Below are 17,675 nucleotides of genomic sequence, written 5' to 3' on the forward strand. Positions count from 1 at the left end.
CCAAAAAGTTCGTTCGGGTTTTTCCGTGAGTTGCGATGAAAATCCCGAACGAATTTTTTGGCCAGTCCATTGTATATTTTTCAGTGACATGTTAAGTACATTCACACTGTTGTACAGCCACTGTCCATCTCCCGAACGTTTTCATCTTCCCAAACTGAAACTCTCTACCTGTTAAACACTCCCCTCCTCCCCTCTTCCCAGCCCCTGGTAGCCTCTGTTCTGCTTTCTGTCCCTATGCACTTGACTCTTCTAGGTAATTCATATAAGTGGAATCATACAATATTTGTCCTTTTGTGTCCGGCTTCTTTCACTTCACATAATGGCTTTCATTTTCACTTAGTATAATGTCTCCATATTGTAGCGTGTATCAGAATGGAGGCTGAATAATCAACTATTTGTGTAAATAGACCACATTTTGTTTAGCCCTTCAGCCATCCATGAATACTTTTTAATTTGTGCACTTCCATAGTGTAGTTTTTGTTTATTTCTAAGAAAAGCTTTTTGTTTAAAAAAATTGTGAATTTAAAAAAATAAAATTATATATAAGTATAGACAAAACAGTCTCTCAAAGCTGTTTACTATTTTGTCAGTTGAAATATTTTCAAGTTGTTAGGTCTAAAAAATTTTTAATTTTTTTCTCACCGATAGCCTTAAAAATTGAAGAATTACAAGAAGCTTTACGGAAGAAAGAAGAGGAAATGAAACAAATGGAAGAAAGATATAAAAAATACTTAGAGAAAGCCAAAAGTGTAAGTGTGAGTCTGTGGGCCTCTCACTGCACTTTCTCATTGTGTTTCGCTGATGTTTCAAAATACAGTGCCTGAACGGTGACCTCTCACACAGAAGGACACGAGGAGTCTTTCGACAAAAAGAGCAAGAGGCCGTGATCAAAACAGGTCGCCCCGGCCCCAGGTTACTTACTCGTTACCAAGAGGGAATCACCCTTCTATGTAGGAAATGAGTGGCAGCCCCACCTTGCCTAATTATCAAAATCGGCTGTGCCCGGGCGGGAGGGCCTGCCTCTGTCTCCAGATGAGCCTTGCTGTCGGCAGTGCTCAGGGCTTCTGGCCTAGCTCCAGTTCCCAGGGAAAAGGAGGTTACTGGAGCAAGTTAAGTAACACCTTCAGGAAAGCATCAGATAAATCCAGACTTTGGGATGAGAATCCACATTATGAAAGCAGAAATAGGCACTGGAGCATCATGGAACACCAGAAGCTGTTCTCCTGTAAAGGAGCCCGAAGGGACCTCCCTGCCAAATGCAGCGATCCTGGATTGGGGACACCTGTGGAAATGTGGATTTGGGCTGAATCGTGATGACTTATAGAGAGGTTCACTTTCTTACAGATGTTGTGGGAGGATGTCCTTAGTCTAAGGAGATGCATGTTGAAGTGTTTGAGGGTCATGTGTCATGAGACAAAGGTGGCAGTGCTGCAGTTGGTCAATCCGGGTTAAAGGAAATGGGTTTTTATTGTTCTGCTCTTTCAAGTTTTCTATGGGGTTGATCATTTTTGATAGTAAAACTGCTGAGCCAAAAAGCAAAGACCCTTCCCAGAAGCCCTCTGGTGGGCCAGCTAGAATTGTGTCACCAGGCTGTGTGTAAAGCCAGCGTCTGGCAAAGGAGAAGGACCACAGAGACAGGCTTGTGGACCACTGGGACCCGCTCCATCCTCGCACATCTGGTCAGAGGCAGAGGCCCCTGAACCAAGTCAGAGGAACGGAAAAGGGAAGGTTGCTGTCAGTAGTGTCTGCTGTAGTGTGATTAATTTCAAGCCAGAATTACTTCTTATCACTGACTCTTTCACATAATTTTAAATTTTTATATAATTAAGAATTGTAACAACTGGATATCATTTTATACATTCAGATTTTAAAGTGTCCACGTAAGATAACTTTTGAGTCTCATAAGGTTTATCTTTTTTTTTAATGACTGCTTCCTTAGATATTACACTCCTTGGGTTTGAGACTTTTAAAGTTTTTCTTTTATTACTTTTTGCAGGTTATCCGTACTTTAGATCCTAAACAAAATCAAGGAGCAGCACCAGAAATACAAGCTCTTAAAAATCAGCTCCACGAACGGGATCGGCAATTCTATTCATTGGAGGTAGTTTACTGTAATATGATAAGACATTTGATTTTTAAATTTTTGATTCTAGAAGCCTTGCTGTGCACAGTGGTCCCTCAACATCCACGAGTCACAGTTACCAAAATCCATGGATGCGCAAGTCCCTCGTAGAAAGTAGTGAATGTGGTTATTTGCATAAAATCTAAGCCCATCATCCATGTGCTTTAAACCATCTCTAGATTACTTACAATACCTAATGCAATGTAAATGCTATGTAAATAGTTGCCTATGGGGACTTCCCTGGTGGCGCAGTGGTTAAGAATCCGCCTGCCAATGCAGGGGACACGGGTTCGAGCCCTGGTCCGGATAGATTCCCACATGCTGCAGAGCAACTAAGCCTGTGCACCACAACTACTGAACCTGCGCAGTAGAGCCCACACGCCTAGACCCCGTGCTCCACAACAAGAGAAGCCACCGCAATGAGAAGCCAACGCTCCGCAATGAAGAGTAGCCCCGGCTCGCCGCAACTAGAGAAAGCCCACGCATAGCAACGAAGACCCAACGCAGCCAAAAATAATTAATTAATTAATTTTAAAAAAAGATATCCATACTTTAAAAAAAAGTAGTTGCCTATGCGTGGCAAATTCAAGTTTTGGTTTTTGGAACTTCCTGGTTGTTTTGTTTGTTTGGTGGGTTGTTTTTTTTTTACCATTTTCGATCTGGGGTTGGTTGAATCCGTGGATGTGGAACCCATGGATATAGAGAGCTGACTGTAGAGTTGTGCCCGTGAACTTAGATAGTTTATTGTGAGTGTTTTATTTATGTTGAATTGTTTTTCATCTTAACATGCTTACATGTGCTTGCTTTTTAGAAAGAATATGAGAAAACAAAGAGTCAAAGAGAGATGGAGGAGAAATATATTGTTAGTGCCTGGTACAATATGGTAAGAAAATAACACGTCAAAACATATTACGAAATTCAGTGAATATGTATCATTTATTATACTCCCTTTACTGTAGAATTAATTCTACCAAATGAATCTGAAAGTAATTACTGTCCTAACACACACTAACAAAACCCTAGTGCTGATCTTAGGGCCAAACAGCAGATACAGGAACCACCGTAAACGGGGCTAGAACATTGTGGACACATCATTATCCCTGTCCTAGAGGATAGAAAGATTTCTGTCTCTCAGGACCATTTTATTCTCGGGTGGTAGGGACTTTAATAATATCTAAACACAGATACAGTAGCTTTTGTTTTGTGGTACTATTTCAGTGCCTTTGCAGGAGCGGTACTTGTAATGAAAATAGTTTAACTGTCTCTCACGTTTTGGTAAATGTTCACAGTCTTAGACCCTGAACAGCTGAAGGTTTTGAAATTGAATTTTACAACCAAAAACTTAAACGTATTGCAGGGGAAAATAAATGCTTATCAGCATTTTGGGCTTCAGTAAGACTTTTCTGGATATGAAGAGCTATGGATTTTGAAGAATGCTGTACTTTTTCAATATTTTTTTTCTTAGACCTTTTCTTCTTTTTCTGCTTTGTTCTTCTTCCCAATAAGACCACTCTGCCTTTTCAAAGCGTTAGCTGCCTGAGATAGGAAGTTGGACCAGATTCCTTTCATCATACCCCTCTGACCCTGTAGTTGTGTTACTGGCACAGTACCGTTTTACAATTACAATTGTAAATTATACCATTTTACCGTTATAATTGATACTGTGTCTGAAAGGTTCATGTCCCAGGTCTCCTAATAATGTGATTTGAACTTTGTCTAAATTTCATACAGTTTTATGACATGTCCACATTTATATTTGCCTTGGTACTACATATTTAAGATTTTTATCACAATTTTAAAAAACAAAAAAGGAAATCATACTGGGTTTACATTACCATTACTGTTAACAAATATAGATTAATTGAAAATTAAAATGTAAAAAATAAGAAAAACCTGTGTTTAAGGAAGGTCTCTGGGAACTAGTCCTGACTTCACCCACATTGTTTTCTCTTCGTCCTCCTTCAAGGTTAATGTTAGCGATCTGGGAGCTCTGCCCCTCAGTCCGTATTAGTGATTTCATATACCTGATTGATTTTTATGACTTCACATATTGTGTTTCTTATGGAACAAAACTGATTTATTCTGTGACATGGTATTAAAGAAGAATCCTAGTTTTCAGCTCTGCGGAGAGTGAAGGAATAACTCCCAGTAGGATCACACAAGTTATGTTCAGATAGGGTAGCCGGTAACAGCTTCATACATACATTCAGAAAGTTCTGCATCCCAGACAACCGAACTGGAAGTGAGGATGGTGAGTGCTGGGAAAAGGTATTAAGTATCTCAGGGAATGGCCTCATGATGGATACTGAGATCTTGAAGGGGAGTCTAGAATTTGAATAAGTTGTTTAGAATATGAAAGTTAAAAAGGTATATTTTAAATAAAATATAATTGTTAATTTATGTAGCCAAATTAACAGATTTGTCCATTTTATTCAGATCCTTAAATGCTTTAATTCCAAACTGAGTAAAAAGCACATCCTGGGTTTTCTCGTGGGGAGAGTGGAGAATGTTGTGCATTGGGGTCTGTTTGAAACGCAGAGCCATGACCCCAGTTTCCTTGGAGCTGACGGGAGTTGGGAGGTTTGTCTTGCCTTCTGCCTTCTGTGCGGGTTTGCCCAGCGCCTCTGGCGCCTGCTCCGCCTCTCTCCCGGCTCTGTTTCTCCTCCTTCCCTGTTGCCGGCGTCCGCTTCCTCCCGTCATCTCGCTTCCAATCACCGGTGAGACAAAGCTGCCGCTCCCAGTTCTTCCTGCTTCTCTGGCCAGGGTTCTTCGCTAGCTTATTAAATGAGAACCGAAACCCTTTTTACCGGATCTACTCGGGGTCCTCACTGTTTACTCCTCCGCGTTTAGAGAGCGCCACAGGTTCTCCCTCCCGTTCAGGTGCCCTGGGCCCGGCAGGTGGGCTCGTCCCCCTTCTAAGCGGGTAGGCCTCCTTCTCCAGTCCTCGGGAAGGACCCCTGCGCTCCTTGGGCCCGCTGTGTGGGCCAGCCGTCAGGAACTTCCCTTAACAAGTGTGCCTGTGAAGAAAAGCAGCGTGGTGGTATGTATTATACCTGGTGTGACTTTCCACCCTAAGAAAGAACAAGTGCTCTTGTGGTTTTCTATTCTAACTAAACCCTCTGATTTCCATATCCCCACGTGAATCAACTGCTACCAATCAATTGCCCTTTTTTTCTTGGAAAATCACTTTATGCATTTGATTCGAAAGGGAAGTATGTATGATTGAGTATGGACGATGCATTCCAAAGATCCATCTCTATTATAATCTATTGTTTGGGTTATTGTAAATTCAGAAAATTAAGCCTTAATTTTTCCAAAAGATTTGTACCTAATTGTTGGAACTTAAATGTCTCTAAGATTTTAATCTATCATGAGCAGAGTGAACGTTCCTAATTGTGCCTTATGTCGTCAGGTAACAAATTCTGCGCGATGAAATTTTCTTTTGTGAGGGTGTGTTCCATTATTTTTTCACTGATTACTTTTTTTCCGTGTTACGTAGGGAATGACTCTGCATAAAAAGGCGGCAGAAGACAGACTTGCTAGTACAGGTTCGGGGCAGTCATTCCTGGCGAGGCAGAGACAAGCCACCAGCACGAGAAGGTCTTACCCGGGCCACGTCCAGCCAGCCACAGCAAGGTAGACAAGTCCTGCCATTAGAATAAAAAACACCCCGCATTCAAAGCATACTTCTGTTACATATAACATTTCAGGAAATTCAGCCAGCTTATATTTTGTCTGTATTTCATGTATTTAGTTGTTTTCCATTTGAGGACTTTCTCTCTTCTGTATCTATAATGTTTTAGTTTCTTGGTCCTTTATTTTGTAGTCCTTTTGGTTCCTTTTAATGTGCCAAAAAATTTTTAAATGCCCAATTAAAAGTGTTGTATATTAGTGTAGTACTTTTCTTTGTATGAAAATGTCCTTTCCCCAATGGTGTAGGCTTTGTAATGAATTAGATTTTCTGCCAATAATTGATATACAATTTATATTCTTTATTGTGTCTCTGTGTTACCATGCTTTCTAAGAATGTCTTTGTTTAAAGGGAATTAATCTTTTTATGATGTATTAATCTGTGTTTTCAATTGTTTTCCAAATGCACTTCAAATAACTTGCATACTTACTATGTAAAATGGTTGGCAAGTGCACTTTTTGCAAAGACATAAATACATTGGCAGAGGTGCTAATCAGATCTTACCTAAGGCACCTGATAGAACTATTTAGAGGGAAAAACTGAGTTTTCACATTGTTTTATAGGAAATTAAATTTGTCCAAAGATTTGGAAACTATTTTTAAAACATAAATAGAATTTCATTATTTCCTACTATCTTATTTGCTGGCAGAAGTGAATGCACTGGTTAGGTTATTTGGGGAGAAGTTACAGAAGAAAAAAAATCAGGCAGTGTGTTCATTTTTCTTCTTTTTTTGGAATATCACAGTAACTGAGGATCAGATTCTAGCAATGGGCTGACATTTCGTTGCAACTGCCCTCCACATATAAAAGTATATAAAAGATGTATTTTTTATATACTTATGAGTCATAGGTGGCCTTACCTTTGGGGTAATTTCCTTGTTGACTTGCACCTCATTTGTCTTACTTATTCCTTAACATAAAACCTGCTATTTCTCAATAATTCCTAATACTTAACATCTTAGTATCGGTCGTTAGGATCAATAAGTGACTTCTTGTGTCTGATGTTATGACAGGTGGCTGTCATATTTTTTCTTAATTCTATGTACTAGTCTAAGAGTTTGCTACTGAGTAGATTCTCTTGGGTATTTGGTTGCCCCAAAGTGCTTACATTTGTTGAGAGATTATAAACTATGTTTATTTACATTGATGAATGGCTGTCAAGTAATAATGATTGTAAAGCACTTTGACTATATAAGGTGCTATATAAATGCAAAATGTCATTCATTTGATCATGAAATGTCTCTGCCTAACTTTCCGTATTGGCCCCAAATTATATTTCAGTTCCCCTCCAGCCTTTTTCTTGCACCATAGCCCAGAGCCCAGTAAAGCAAAAATTTACTGAAACTAGGTCGATTATTTGTTTTCGGTTTTGGATAGGTCACCTATTAAGAAGATTTTATTTCATATACTTGCTATTTAGAAGTTCAGGTTTCATTTAGTTTTGTGTATTAAATACAAATGAGTAACTTTAAATCAAGCTAAACATAATCAAGAATTTTCAGAAACTATATTCCAGTGTTTGATTTTAAATCCTTATTTCCTTTTTTTTATAAGAAATTGACCTAAACACTATTTTAGGTGTTTTCATTTGTCCTCAGAAACTGTACTTGAAGAAAGGTATTAGAATATACACAGAAATGACTCCATGCATTGTGCTAATTTTTTACATTAAGTACAGAAGTCTGAGCTCAGTGTGAGTGCTTCTGCCTGGTCAGAAGAAAAGCAGGAAGACTTAGTAGTAATGGAGAGAACCAGCGAGTGGAATGCATCGTGGGGTTTCAGGAGGGCAAGCAGACCTAATCAACATAGAAAGTTTTGACAATGAAAGATTAAAAATGATTTAAGATGGGTAACCCTCCCCCACCTCCACCCCTCCCTGTCCCTTTATTTCACAAATCAGAGTAAGGATCCAACAGTTTTAAAACAGGGCATGAACACTCACCTTGGTAAAATTAAAATTATTGGGAAATATAGCTGCAAAATAAGATAGATGAAAATCAGAGTCCATGAGCTGTTTGTTAAATGGATTATATCCCATGAGAGGAGAGGTTTTAATTTTAGTTCTCTATTTACTGTCCCAGTCCTGGTCTCCTACCCACCCCTCTGCTCAGATATGTTTCTCTAAATGGGGGAGGAAAGTGCCAAGCTTTTAGAAGGAAGTTTTCCGTCTTATTTTTCTTCAGCATGCCATTATTTTGGTGCTTACGTTCGTAAGTTTCACTCACCTTTACAGTATGTTTAAATTTTAGTATATTGCTTTCATTCCATAGCAGAAACTTTATTTCTAAACATTCTGTGATGTTTTCTTAAAAGTCAGGAATAGAACTTTGCTGTCCCAGTGAGGACCCCGTTTCCTTTGCTCAGCTTTGGACAGGATTTTTACATTTCTCTTTCTCTGGCGATGACGCTGGGCACACTGTGGAGTCAGCACAGAGTTAGTGCGCTAAGGTTGGGGTTGAGCCATCACCCCCGTCTGAGTTCTTGTGAACAAAAAGCTTATTTTCTGTTTTCCCTCTAACCAGGGTGAGAAAATACAGAGTTAATAACTAAAGACTACAAAAGCATGAAATTTATATTCTGCAGTGTGTATTTAAGAAGTTTGTAAAGGGGAAAAAAAATCCAGCAAATATTATGCTTACCGCATCTTAAAAAGAGAGTACATAATACAGCTGTACGTATCTTTAAAAAACTTGCAAAAATCCGATCATACCTTTTTTAGTATTTGTCTGATTATTTAATAATAACCAAGAAAAAGAAGTACCAAAACAAAGGCTCCATTTTCTAAAATTGATCAGCATTGAATTATTTCTGTTTGATGGCCCAGCCTGGTAAAATTGGCTAACGAGATGATTCATTATAATAAGGATAATACTGTCTGCTGTTATTTTGTTACGGTCTTACTGCTTTGTCTGTATGATAAAAGCTCAGTTGTACAAACTTGAGCTAAATGTTTCCAGTCAGAAACATCAGCCCATATATATCAGCAGTCTTCAGCAAGGCATGAAAACCGGTGCTGTGCAAACAAACCAACAGTAAGTGATTGTGAGGGGAAGGGGGATTTAGGTTGAAGAAAAGGTACATTTTATTTTTGAGCTATTTTACTCACACTTCCTTTTCAACTGCAGTTTTATTTATTCATATCTAATGATATGAAATATTTTGTAGTGTCTCTTGCGCTCCGACAAGCATTCATCTTTTAAAGATAACACCGTGTTGAAAACTTGAAAATCTTTATTCTGATATAAGAATTTACTTGAAATAAAATTCTAAATTTTTGAATTTATCCCAGCTCCCTGCATTTAATCTCCAGTGATCCAGATCTCAGACTCCAGGAGTGTTACACTTTTCCCCAGTTGGAACACATGAGGTTTATCTGAAAAAGCATCCACAACCCACAGATAGTGTAAACCTAGTTAGTTTACAGCTACTGGGATAAGAACCTGTGATCCTAAAGGGAGAGGAAGGTGCTTGGCATCTTGCTTTTTGCTAGGGGCAGAATAACAACATGCTTCTTGTTGTCTGTTCATTCAACTATGGGAGCATGTTTTGACTTTTTATCCTTATATTACAAAGTGACTCTTTGCCTAGAAATGGCTGTTGAACTGATGCAGGATTGTACTCCTTAACAGTGAGCAGGAGTCCTACCCTTACAGGGTAGGAAGGACTGAACAGAACAAAATAAGATGGGATCTCAGAATCTTTGAAAATTACTTTAGCATGTTTTAAAATTTTTCCCTTTTTATATGTTAAAAGGGCTTTTCCGTTCAATAATGATAATCTCTTTTCCTATAGTCCCCACTGTCAAAATGGCAGCTTATTTTAGTAGATGTGCAACCCAGTTTCACTACATTTAGAAAGCAATTTCAGAGTTAATTCTTTGTAACTATAATGATTCGAATATTTTGTATCATGAAGTTTTTATATGAGGGAGGCCATTCTCAATGTATCTGTCATCCAGTTTTTTACTTTGTATAAAGCATATTTAAATAATAATTGGTATATGTTTATTTTATGGAAAAATTTGAAAATATTTTAGTGTCCAATTTAAGCAAGATAATTTTATTGTTCTAAAGTTGTGCAATAAATACTGTTTCTTTCTCAGAAGCCTAAAAAACATAAAATAATTTGCTACCGACACAGCTAATTTCTGCCCCTCCCCATCCCCCTAAATCACGGAAGTATCAATATTTATCTCCCTTTTTATAAAATGAAGGACAGCACAAATATGATGACATCCATCTCTTTTAAATCACTGATTATGTTCTTGGAAAATACGTACTCATAATTTTGTTTTTAAACAGCCTTTTATCAATCCAATTCCCATGTATTTATAAATATAAAAACTTTAAAACTTATATTTAATGTTATCTTGAAGTATGCTTGAATTCTTCACACTGCACTTAAAATGATAGAGAAAGGGACATTAGTTTATTTGAGAAATAAGAGACCCGAAGCTAATTATGGCAAGTATATGAGTTTTAGCAGTTGTGGTCTATGGATGTTTCCTAACAATTCTATTTCAGCAATTACGTCTCTCTTCAGCATTTTTCTGCTTTCTAACATTTTCCAATAATATTCTGTGAGATAGGTTTGTATGCTGTATATAAGTGAACTTAGAAATCGGAAAGTAACCGAAGGCTGTCAAGGCAGATCCATTCCTAGTGAGTAGAATCGATTATCGGAAAAAGAAGAGGCCTAATTTTGAACAAATATCCAGGCAGATAGAAGTGCTAACACTATTAAACCTATACTTGTCTTAACAAATGTTCCTAAGGTAATAGTTCACATAAAATCTCCTGATTTTATTACATGATCATTCAATAAAAAAGAGCAGACAAAAAATAATTTATATTCTAATTGTCCTTCCCTTCAGTGGACATTAACTGGGCACACAGTATTAACTGTACATGTTTATGAGTGGAGGGGAAAGCATCTATTTTCATTTTGAAACTGTTAACCCATTACTAAATCTAAGATAGTGATTTAAAGCCATGAGGATAGGATGATCTGATGAGATGGGAAGAAATCTGTGGTGGCTGAAACTCACTACCAACTTCCTAGCAGTTATCTAGGTCCGCTGCTGTGTCTGGTTTGCAAACCATGTCTCCCTTAATTATACGTAGTAGCCCCACAGAAAATTTTGTTTAAAATGAAGACAAGGGCTTCCCTGGTGGCGCAGTGGTTGAGAATCTGCCTGCTAATGCAGGGGACACGGGTTCGAGCCCTGGTCTGGGAGGATCCCACATGCCACGGAGCACCTGGGCCCGTGAGCCACAACTACTGAGCCTGCGCGTCTGGAGCCTGTGCTCCGCAACAAGAGAGGCCGCGATAGGCCCGTGCACCGCGATGAAGAGTGGCCCCCGCTTGCCACAACTAGAGATAGCCCTCGCACAGAAACGAAGACCCAACACAGCAAAAATAAATGAATTAATTAATAAACTCCTACCCCCAACATCTTCTTTTAAAAAAAAAAAAATGAAGACAAGAGTAGACTTCATATGTGTGTGTGTGTGTGTGTGTGTGTGTGTGTGTTTGTGTGTGTATTCAAGGAGAGCCTTTATATACCTAATACATCACTGCCAGGCTCTGAATTAGATGTTTAGGGTCTGCAGATGAAATCATCAGAGAAGGTGTCCGTACCCTCAAAATTTAAGGACAATGGGGCTATCAAATATCCTAAATTATATTGACTCAGAGCTTAAAAGAATAATTAAATATCACGAGAAGAGCAATCTCAAAGTGAGAAAAAGAAAATTAGCAAAGCATGCTGAGGCTTTAATGTGTGTGTGAGACTTCTGCGCAGGCACCGTTGCCTTAGAGATCTCTAAATTGACAAAGGAAAATAATTTGATTAGCATTGATATTGTAAAAGTTATAAAAGGAACTCATGTTTATTCTCGGTGTATTTGTCAACCTATGGACAGTGATTACTGTATATACAATCTATAGGGTGTTTATTTTATAGATGTCACTATTAGAGATGAATGTCTTAATATTATTTACTACTTCTAGTCACTTATGTATTATTTATACTTTACTGCAAGATTCACAGCACTTTACTAATATTAGATAATTATTTTCCTTCTACCTTTCTGTGGCATTTTCTACTTACATCTTTTCCACTGGAGATCTTCTCCTTATTTTGGAACACTCACTAAGAAAAATGTAAAAAATTGCCCAAATAAATAGGCTATGTACTGTTCCTGAAATGTTTAAAGTCAGATCTGAAGTTCTAAGTCTAGAACTCTCTTTGAAGCTGGGTTAGGGCTACTAGGCATGAATTACATTTTATATTTCACATTAATAAGACTCATAAGTTAGTACTCGTGAAGCCAAGTTCTCTCAAATGCAGACACACTTAAAACTTTTTGTTGAAAACAAAAGTTGCATTAATACAAAGTAAACAGTCTTCTGGTTAATCAGAAGATGCTCTTACCTGCCATTTACCTGTCTCCTAAAATACAAATCTGCAAACTGTCCTTCACTTTCATAGTTTCTTCAACATTGCATGTACTCAAACACAGGAGAAACAAAGCCAGGTTCCAGGAGCTGTGAAGTCCAAGAATCTGGAAAATGGTGGGGGGTGAGGTGATGGGAAAAGGCAGACACTAACAAGGGCAGGATGCTACAAAAATAGTCTGAGTTCTACTATAACGTATGCTTTATGAACTTGGCCGTTTTCTTAAGTTCAAATATAGCAGAGTTTTCAGCTGATTCTTTTAAGAGATGCTTTGAGGAGTCAGGACTCCTCCGCTTGTACTTGAGTATATCTGTATTCCAACCCTAGTCAAAAGAGAGTGAGATATTTGTTGTTACATAAACACTGACACAGATGATTGCTGCCAAAGAATAGGGAGATTTGCTCATAAGAACTTTCTCTTAAAGTTTTTTATTTTGCGTTTCTGGATGAGAGAAATGCTTTTATGGTGTGAAAAGTTTCTGTAGTGCTTTCTTCTGTGTTACCCTCTGCTCTGCTGGTATGCTTGGCGTGGGCAGGTCACCTAGAAGAGAGAAGCACAAATAGAGAAGGCTAGGCTCTGACCTTTGAGGGAAGAGCCACTTTCATCCTCCCCGAGTAAAAAAATAAAAATGAAACACACCTGTACACACACACACACACACAGTCACACTCACACACAAGGACGAAATGGTAAGTGGGTAAGTCACCTTCTAAATGTCTTTAGCATCCGTTGGCTGCTTGTTAATCTAGTTAAGAGTAGATTCTAGACCTGCGTTGTCCAATTCACTAGCCAGTTCACAGCCACATGTGCTAATTTAAATTAAGTAAAGTGAAGAATTCAGTTCCCCAATCCGCCAGCCACATTTCAAGTGCTCAGAAGCCACCTGTGGAAAGTGTGTTACCATTTTGGACAGCACAGATATAGAACATTTCCATCTTTGCAGAAAATGCTTTTGACAGTGCTGTGGTGCCCAAAGAGAGAATAAGGACAAAATAAAGATATTCAGTTGACTTATGATGCTCTTGGATTTTACCGGCATCGTTAAAGAAAGCTATTTTTCTTATAAAAATTAATACCAACCCTGGAAAAATCAAAACCCCATTCTTTGAAACTAGTTTTCAATGTATTTTTTAAACAGATTCTTAGCACTTTACTTTTTAAGTGATATTATTAAATAACTTCATAACTTAGTATCTTCAGGTTTTCTCCTTTTTTAAGTAGTCTTTTAAAATTGATGATACATAGTTTCTAACATTTATCCAGCAGAAACTGATGAATGCTTAACTTACAAGTAAAAGTTGATAAACATCATATTCCTCTGTTTTGTTACCTTTAAATCTTTCTATTCTGTTACTTTTTTTTTTTTTTGCGGTACGCGGGCCTCTCACTGTTGTGGCCTCTCCTATTGCGGAGCACAGGCTCCGGACGCACAGGCTCAGCGGCCATGGCTCACGGGCCCAGCCGCTCCGCGGCATGTGGGAATCTTCCCAGAACGGGGCACGAACCCGTGTCCCCTGCATCGGCAGGTGGACTCTCAACCACTGCGCCACCAGGGAAGCCCTATTCTGTTACTTTTAAATCTGAATAGATCTAAGGAGAGTTGCCAACAGTTTTTTTTGTTTCTGCCCCTAAAATCACATTTGATCATCTTCTACCTTAAAGGTTTATCAAGATCCAAATAGTTTCTTTGATTTTCTTCATAGTTTCTTGCTCTTAATTACTTAGATTATGAATCAAATTAAGTTTAATGTATGAAGCAAAGATTTTATTCCAGCAACTTAATGAAACATTTTTTTAAGATTTATTAATTGACTTGGCCTATTACTAAAGTGCTTAACATAACTAAAAGGATCTACACAAATGCATCTTTGAATCTTTTAATGAATGTAAGAGACTAATCATAACTCTTTGGAGTCAGCTTGGTACTTAGTGAAAACTATCCCGTTAGGAAGTCAGATGCTTTCCTCTTCGTTTTTAAATTTTTTAATCAAGCAGCAGACTTGATCCAGTAGTGTCAAATTCCAAGCAAATATAATGAAATTCTTATTGTTATTCAAGTACAGATGAGTAAATGGTGTGATTTGAGTTTGTTTTATTATTTTCATGGTGGTCTAATGTGTGTTCTACAGAGACTCATTTTACTAGTTAAGGGAGATTTTCAATGTGCTTGAAATAAGAAAGAACATGCTAGTATAAATACAGGAAATGACTGTACACAAATGCCAATCAATCATTTGGGGGCTTTTAAATTTTTTAATAGTAGGCTTTTGGTTTTTTTAATAGCCTTAGTTATTTAAAATTCAGATGCACTGAAATGCCATTGCTGTCACTAGCTGTTTACAGATTATGTGTAATTCATAAAGCTTTGTACTCAGAAGAATAATTTCCAGGTTTACTCTTGTTTTGCAGTTTTCATGTTTTGACAATTGCCCCACCATTTATAACACTCAATTTCTGGTTGTGTAATGAATGGTAAAATTCAAACATATCTAATTTAATAATTTGCCTTATTTTGATTAACAAATTCTATCAAAGATTTGGGGATAGAAAGAGGCTTCTTTTTCCTATAGTATTTTTTAAACTTTTCAGATGAGCTGGAAAACACCTTAGTACATTGGAGTTGGAGTTGTACTGGTTACAATCCCAGCTCTGAAGCCTTATACTCATGTCTTAAGTATTACTGATTGTTCTGTGAATTGTTAGTTTGATATTTGACATTGTAGTTATCCACCTTGCAGTTTAGCCTTTGTAAAAAGGATATTGCTAGGTATGTTCTTATTTCTGGTTGACTATTGAATTCGTAATTTCATGATTTCATTTTTAGTCGTAATCCAAAAAGGAAATCCACGTGGAACTCTAAATTTCTCTCTCACCTCACAAATGGAATCAATACAGTTTTAACAACATTGTACATAAATGGCATCCAAGCAGTTTTCCATCTGTTTACCAAGTTTACCAATCATTTACTCTGTGTTCGACTTGTGGGTTTTCTCACTATTTTTCTGAGGTAAATGACTTGTGAGAAATTTTCACCAAAATCGCAAAAACGTAAAGTCCAAGAAATCACCAGAAGACAGATTTTTAATTTTTTGAAATCTTATATTGTATTTCCTTTTGATATCACTTACTCATTTTAATTTTATGACTGCCAACTTGTTATGGTATTAATTATATGTATATGTTTATATGTATGCATATAGTATATGTATATGAAGAATAAAGTTAAGATTTGGTCAAACTATATTTTCCCATTCAAGTACAAAAATGTTTTCAAGGCTGCAGAAAGTGTACAGTTGTCATACAAGTTGTAAATAAAGACTTGTATAAAAATTCAGCTTAGATTTTTTCTGCTCTTAGGCCGTACAAACGCATGTTTAATAATTGTCTAATAGTATCCATCCGCTTGCCATACTGTCCTGTCAATTTAGATATTATGCCGCTGACTGGCTGTAAATCAGGAATAGTCTTTGAGTTTCTTCCCAGTGCCTAGGATAAGTTTTGTTTTGATTTAGGCTGGTTCACAATGTGTGTAAGCTGACTGTCCAAAGTTCTGAGGGATAAAAGGTAAACATGGCTTCTCCCCTCTTACCACAGACAGTCCAGCAAGAACCAATGGTAGGTACTTACATTCTTTCACAATATAAGGCATTATTGTTGAAGCACCCTGTTTAAGCCATAGATGCCCCTTTTCCTGCCTGTCGACCCTTAAAATTCACCCTTTTCCCCCACCTCCACCCTAGACATGATTGAAATATGGCATCTTCAGTGTCACGTAAAGTGGCAGCAGCAGTGGAGAAATCGATTATACTCACATTAAAATAATTCCAGAGTGAAGTTAGCACCAATATTTAAAAACAAATAAACCTAGTATGCACGTAACCAAAATAGTACCCACTTTAATTTGCATTTAATATGACATTTTAATGTCAGAAAGAGAAATGTAAGTGTTCTTCACTCATTAGTATGGAGGTAACCGTATTAAGTTTAGCCTTTATTGAGTGTCTGCCCTGGGTATTGAATGTTGAAGCAAAGGAGAAGGGGATGAGAAGGTAGGTAAATAACAAAAATTAAAGCAGCTGCCTTGAAATAGCTGTGTGATCAAATGGGGCACAACACAGGAAAGTTCCCACCTAGAGTGTGTCCCAGCCAGAAGCCCCCGGTCGGCCTCGAGCGCCATTCCGGTCATTCCTGCAGTGCAGACTACTGCACAGTGTCGTGGGTTTAACGATGATGTGCTCTCCCGGGGCTGGGCACAGCCCCAGCTGCTCTCTGTCGGGCCCCTCATTCGCTCCCAGCTAGGTGATGGCTGAGACTAGAGTCATCCGAAGACTGTTCTCACATGTGGTACCCAGACTGGGGTGGACAGAGTGCCCAAGAGTGATCAGGCCGCTCCCCACACAACCTCCCGACGTGGCCAGCTGGACACACACAGTGGAGTCACGGGGGAGAGGGACTTCCTAGATGCAGCTGGCTTCCCCCAAGCAGGAGTGCTGAGAAACCCTGCGGAAATCTCCACATCTCGTCAGCACCCAGCCTTGGAAACTGCACAGCATCAGTTCTCTTTTATTTGTCAGGGTTGTCACAGATAAGACCAGATCCAAGGGGCTGACCCTCCACCTCCCAGTGGAGGAATGACCCACTTACCACAGCTGTATTGTCTGGATTCAGAGAGAAGTAACACTTCTGCCATGAAGATCATACTCCTGAAATCAGGATATTTCCCCGTTTTCTAATCCCTGTGCCAAGCACACCCACAGGGGTACAGAACCACCAGGTACGTAACTACACTGTGAACAAAAGCTAAAAGTTTGAAGCCACAAAAACACGCACTTCTTTTAACAGGTATCTAATTGTATTGTAACATGAGCTCTAAAATGTTTCTACTCCCTACTTTGGCAGTTAATTTCTGAGACTGTATTTTAAGGGAATTGTCCAAAATATGAGCGTCTCTGTGTAGTGAGATGAACTCTCCGTGTTCCTAGCCAAAGCCCCCCATTTGTACGATGGCTTCTCCTAAAGGACTTGTTTCCAGAGATTTCCCCCACTTCCCGGTCTGGCATTTTCAGGTTTTTCTGCTCTACTGAATCATTCCTATTAACATACAAACATGCTGTTATTTCTCATATCTTCGACCTGTCTTTATTAATGAATTATTGTTAATTTTTAAACTGCATATCCTTTTAAAATTTATTTATTTTTGGCTGCATTGGGTCTTTGTTGCTGCACGTGGACTTTTCTAGTTGTGGCGAGCAGGGGCTACTCTTCATTGTGGTACGCGGGCTTCTCATTGCGGTGGCTTCTCTTGGTGCAGAGCACAGACTCTAAGCACACGGGCTTCAGTAGTTGTGGCACGCGGGCTCAGTAATTGTGGCGCATGGGTTTAGTTGCTCTGCGGCATGTG

General features: G+C 38.4%; 1 protein-coding gene across 2 annotated transcripts in view; it reads left to right on the plus strand.

Annotated features, from left to right (window-relative positions):
* HOOK3 (hook microtubule tethering protein 3) overlaps positions 1–15,573 on the plus strand; it is a 104,345-nt gene extending 88,772 nt beyond the window's left edge. Inside the window, exons 19-23 of one of the 2 annotated variants that reach the window (XR_014327086.1) lie at positions 649–749; positions 1,997–2,101; positions 2,934–3,005; positions 3,588–5,162; positions 5,622–5,698. Coding sequence is in view for 1 of the 2 variants with exons in the window: in XM_082863888.1 (XP_082720014.1) it covers positions 649–749; positions 1,997–2,101; positions 2,934–3,005; positions 5,622–5,762 (419 nt within the window). In the remaining variant the exon portion in view is untranslated. Of the gene's footprint in view, positions 1–648; positions 750–1,996; positions 2,102–2,933; positions 3,006–3,587; positions 5,163–5,621 lie in introns of both variants that reach the window. The other variant, XM_082863888.1, reaches the window with a different exon arrangement.
* The last annotated feature ends 2,102 nt before the right edge of the window (positions 15,574–17,675 follow it).

Source organism: Leucopleurus acutus (genome assembly GCF_964270905.1).
Source record: "Leucopleurus acutus genome assembly, chromosome: 21".
Taxonomy (NCBI): domain Eukaryota; kingdom Metazoa; phylum Chordata; class Mammalia; order Artiodactyla; family Delphinidae; genus Leucopleurus; species Leucopleurus acutus.